This window comes from Anabas testudineus, chromosome 17 (genome assembly GCF_900324465.2).
Source record: "Anabas testudineus chromosome 17, fAnaTes1.2, whole genome shotgun sequence".
In the NCBI taxonomy this organism is placed as follows: domain Eukaryota; kingdom Metazoa; phylum Chordata; class Actinopteri; order Anabantiformes; family Anabantidae; genus Anabas; species Anabas testudineus.
Window position 1 is genome coordinate 19064318 of NC_046626.1, and position 5400 is coordinate 19069717.

A 5400-nucleotide genomic window follows, 5' to 3' on the forward strand; every position below is an offset into this window, starting at 1 on the left:
AAAGTAGTGAAAGTGTTTTGTCCAACTAACTTCCAAAAATTGAACCTTCTGTCACTGGTGTGTTTTTATGGTTAAGCAGCGAGACTCGGGTCAGCCTGTGTTTCTATTGTTTGTGATTCTATTGGACATTGAATTGGCTTAGAAAGCATTTCAACACAGACAGGCACAACACGTAACATTACATCAGCCTTTTAGATGCTAAAAGGCTTTTTACTAATTCAGTTTTGTCTATTATAGCAGTATTACCATATATTAACACATGAATGCATAAAGTGTTGTATCATAAAAAAATATATTTATTACATTTTCACTGTTTTATTCTATTTTATTTTATTATGCCCATTTTCTTTTATATTTTCTTAGTTCATCTGCTTATTTTGCATTCATCTTATTTCAGTGTTTTTATTTTAGTATGTTTAGTTTTAAAAGTTTGCTTTTTTATATCCTAAAGGTTCAACTCCAACTCTTCTTGGTTCCCATGGGTCTAAAAATTGAAACCTCTGTCTATCTGAAAATAGTCAAAACCCCTCCTGAGGTTGTGTTCTTAGTCAACTTGTTCCTTCAGATGACATCATCTGAACAAATGAAAAAGTCCTTCAGATGATATCATCCAGAGATGTTTTTCTATAGAAGCTTATAGATATTTTGAGACAGAAGACATTTTTAAAATATTAATATACATGTACTCACCAAACTAGAATCAAGAAAGAAAGTTAAACATTGGCCACTGACCTATAACTATTATTTTATTTTCTATCCACCTATTTAAACTGTTTGCTAATATAAATATATACACAAGTAAAAAGCTAGAAATAATTATTTGACCTCTATGCATAAATTATCAGTCAATCAACTAACTTAATAATTGTAACATCTTTAATATGAATAATCTTTAATCTTTATTAGGATGTGTGAAAAACGACAGGAAATCTTAAATCTGCATTTATGAGATGAGAAAAACACTCAGTGAGATGTAGAGCTCATCCAAGTCTGCACTTTTACATTTTTAATTCCAGATATACATCATCCAGTCAACATCCACACGCTTCATACAGGTGTCAACTCTTTCTGACAGCGCGCTCTTTTTGAGGTAACGACTGATCTGGATCGGGTTATAGTCCCATTTTGCTTTCTACAAAGGCGGTTCAGATAAAAATATGTAAGGCCAACAGAAGTAAAACAGTCAGAACTACTGTAAGTCTTTCTACGATAAAGCACCCAGTCTCCTAAAACCTCTATAAAAAGTTCAACTTAAAAAGCTCTACTTAAATTAGCAGGTAATAGTAACAGCAGTAAGGTTCTGGTCTATCACAGTTTTCAGCTCGTTGTGGTTTCCTCTGTACTTGAGTGCATACATTTCAGCAGGTCACACATACAGTCATCAGTCTTTTCAGCGTTCATGTCTCAAACTTCCTGTTGAGTTAAACTGGAGTGTTCAGTCAGATGGTGCTTCTGCTGATGGATCCTCAGGTTCTGCTTCCCGGCGAATCTTTTCCCACAGTGCTCACAGGCGAATGGCCGCTCACCTGTATGGACGCTCTGGTGCGTCTTCAGGTGTCCCGACTGTGTGAATCGCTTCCCGCACTGAGCGCAGCTGTAAGGTCGTTCACCGGTGTGGACGCGCACATGTGTCTCCAGGCTTCGCGACGATGTGAAGCATTTTCCACAGTAGCTGCAGACGAAGCGCCTGTCCCTGCAGTACCTGTTCAGGTCCAGATGGTCCAATCTCGAGCCACGGAGGCTTAGCGCCAAGGGAAATCCTGCAGCATTCAGGTCTGTTGGACAGTGGTCTGGTCTGAGGTGCGGCCGATGAGGCACAGACAACATGCTGGGCAGGCCCTGATTGGTCCAAGAGGAGCACAGATCTATGTCTGCATCATAGGGGATGGAACTGATCAGAGACACGCCCCGCTTCAGCTCAGAGGTCCCAGGCAGTGATGCTGGACTTCCTCCAGAGCCGAGGAGAAACGGCTGCCTCACTTGGGCTGCAGATGGAGTTTCACAGTCTGACTCTGATGCCAAATCAAACACAACGTCTGCTGAGTTCCTCTCAGTGCTCCCTGCAGGGCCTGGAGACCCCGGTGCACTGTGGGACTCATGGCGCTTCATTCGCTCCGGCAGTTCATTACTGTTCTGATCCCACGACCTCATATCAGCTGCTGAGGTGGAGATCATCATCCCAGAGGGCCCTTCACTGTCTTCTGCGTTTGACAGCTGTACCTCTGTTCCTGCAGACAAAAAAATTAAATAAAAACAACAAACACAGAGTTTAGCAAACGTGATTTTGCATCTAACAGGACAAACAGAAGAGTTGCAAACACTCCTGTGCAAAAGTTTGGTTTTTAAATTAGAACAGTATGCAGAAGAGATGGAGAGATGATAAGAAAGCTGTTCTCACTTCTGTGAATCTCACTTTTTCACCACATTACGTCAGAGCTTGTATGAAATGAAGAAGGATTCAGTTTGTCAGTTTGAAAATCTTTCAGGTGAAACTAAAAATAAAACAGCGACACGGACGCCTTCAAGAACAGAGACACAGGAGCCACCCCACTAAACCCGGTGCTGGCCAGACGTCCCACCTCCCTCATGATGGGGTCTCCAACATTTGAAATGTGATATTTCTTGTTATAACAGGACCGATCACCTGCCTTTGTACACAGGATTTATGCTGAGAAAATAACAAAAGCAACTACGAGTGCTGTGTTCAAGAACAGGATAGAGAGCAGGTTGTCCATGGTGTGAGGCGTTCAGGAACCATGTAGGCCATCAGTGTTTGGAGAGGCCCCAACCACAAGAAAACGGAAAGCAAAAAATGAGGTGAAATGTGGCTCAAAAACCGAGGTGTGACTGTGGATTGGTAGAACTGAACCCTTAAACCTGAAGTTAAAACATGCGTCTAACTCATTTATTAATTACTGTCAGATAACCACAGTAATCTGGAAAATAAAAGAAGCCCTGAACCTTCATTGGGCAGCGTCCTCCAATCACTAGGATGCACTGAATAAACAATGTCTGCAGTCTTTCTTTAGGGTTTAAAATCAAAATACTTTTATACCTTTATAATAGACTGACAGCCACAAACAGCACAGAGAAGTGTAAACTACTCATAATGACATTTCATCCATCTTTCTCATGCACAAGAGCAGAAGTAACAAGTGGCGTGAGAAAACGTGTTAACCAAACGTCTACCAGTTTACAAGTGTGAAACAAGTGTGAACTGCCGTCATTTATCACAGCTATATGTTCCCATGTGAAAAATGTCTTATGTGCTTCTCTGTGTTGTTTCTTCTCACCATTCTTCGAACACATCAGTCACGATGTGCCACCGTTCTTAAACTATCAGGAGTTTATCTTTCATCTCAGAGTGACAGAACAAGACTAGCAGCTGCTGCAGGGTGCGTGTACTGCTGCAGGGTGAAGCAAAGCAAAGGGCTCAAGACTGTTTAAACATCACGACAGCACAATGTAGTTCAGTCAGTTAGTTTTCTCTCTTACCATCATCGTTGAGGAGCAGCTCGTCTGGGGCAGCGTTGTTGGTCACTTCCTCCTTCGCTGTTTCTTCCTTGATCAAAACTACGTCCTGATCATTTGGCTTCTGTGCAGGTGCTGACACGGCATCCTGGGAACAGAAAACAAGCTGCTGTGATTTCATCTATGCTCGGAGAATTACATTATCTTAGTTTATGATCACAGATGTCCCACAGATCAAGGGGACATCTTTAGATATAAGATAACAACAGTCCAGAACCCCAAAATATAAAATGGACTGTCAGGTATAATAAAGAAAAGCGTCACACTCTCACATTTGAGGAACTAAAGACGACAAATATACAATGCTGATTTCCTCTCACCTCTTTGGTAGCAGGGTTCACCTCTGTCATCGTCTCTAAGGCGGGGACCCTGCCACTTCTTTTGAGATTTGCTTTTGGCTGTTTGAGGCGTTCTGGGTGAGAAAACAAACGGACAGTTAGAAAAAAGGTTCCTTAAGTAAATCAAGAGTACAACACAGTAATAATACATTAACATGTATGTATTGATTATGTGTTGTGTTATTAATCTTCAAGGTAATAGTGGAGTAGAAGTAACAGAACAGAAATTAACACCAACACAGTAAATAGACTGATTTCTAGCACTGTTGTCTTAAAAGGGGGTTCTAGCTGAAATTTACCATATGAACTCTTTTTTAAACCTGTTTAATACATGCTGCTTCATTGAGTAAATTCAGTAAAGATAAACTATTTAAAAGTTGTTTTGTGTACTGGTAAAGTGATTTTCTTATATTTTAGATCCAGCCTTCTTTCTAAACCTTTACTTACTAAAACCTGTTTTTTTTTTAAGTCAGTGCAGGATAAAAACACAGACAGTAGAAACTGTTGACATGTTTTTATTAAGCCGAATTGCTAAACGAAACTAAGAATGGTCCTGTGAATGATACCGAGACAAACTTCTCAGAAGAAGTGTTCCCACTGATGAGTAGAAACTTTTGATGGACTGTTTTTACGTGGAGTTTGGTGCGCAGCGCTCTCCGCAGCGGTGATCGGAGCGTTCAGCCCCTTCACCACCATGATTGGCGTCATCGACACGAAAATGACAGAACCAGAGGGTGAAACCCAAAACAAACAGAGCTTAGTGGGGTGCATGGGCCCCGAAACTCACCGACTGTGAAATCCATCACCCCCCCGCCGGCCTCCTCCTCCTCCGGCCGGCCGTAATCCAACATCGCGGCGCTGCCCCGGTGTCCTCTGGCGATGATGGTCTCGATCAGCTCCAGCTTCCTCCTCAGCGCCTCGTTCTCCTTGTGGCTCCGGGTGATCTCCAGCTGCAACACGGCGTAGCTGTCATCGACCAGCTCGCAGATCTCCGCCACCGCCGCTTTAGTCAGCGCCTCCATGATGGATGTCAGCTGAGAATGAAACGCCTTGTAACTCGTCATCGTAACGACAGTCGCCGAAACGCTAATTAAATCAACATCGGGGGGGAAACGAGAGGGTCCGAGAAGTTTTTAGCAGCGAATCACTTGTTGTTTAAGTTGCACCGAGCAGAGAGCGACCCGGCAGTGAGGAGACACGGGTGGATGCTGCAGTTTTCCGGTGATGTTTGTTGTTAGTGGGTTGTCTCCCTGTCAACACGTCGTCCAGCAACTTCCGGAATGCCACTTTCAAAATAAAACATCAGACGCGCTCACATGGCGCTCCCTTCGAGTAGGTCTTGTAAACTATAGCTTCGATTTCATGGTCAATAATAAAAAAGAAAGCAACACCGCACTAAACACCACACAGATGAGTAGGTACCAGCCAGCCAACAGTCAGCTGAAGAGTAGACTGCAACACCCATGCCCCTCGGTGACACCCATGTGAATTGTGTATTTCCCACAGCCTGCGAACGCAGCAGCAGCTCGGT

General features: G+C 42.9%; 1 protein-coding gene across 1 annotated transcript; it reads right to left on the reverse strand.

Annotated features, from left to right (window-relative positions):
- Positions 1 to 911: 911 nt before the first annotated feature.
- On the reverse strand, positions 912 to 5096 carry LOC113171910 (zinc finger protein with KRAB and SCAN domains 1-like). The gene is made up of 4 exons (XM_033326454.1): positions 4657 to 5096; positions 3852 to 3943; positions 3496 to 3619; positions 912 to 2228 (listed from the first exon to the last, which is right to left on the reverse strand). Exons 1-4 carry the CDS (start codon positions 4931 to 4933, stop codon positions 1405 to 1407), a joined length of 1317 nt encoding a protein of 438 aa, XP_033182345.1. The 5' UTR covers positions 4934 to 5096; the 3' UTR covers positions 912 to 1404.
- Between the last annotated feature and the right edge of the window lie 304 nt (positions 5097 to 5400).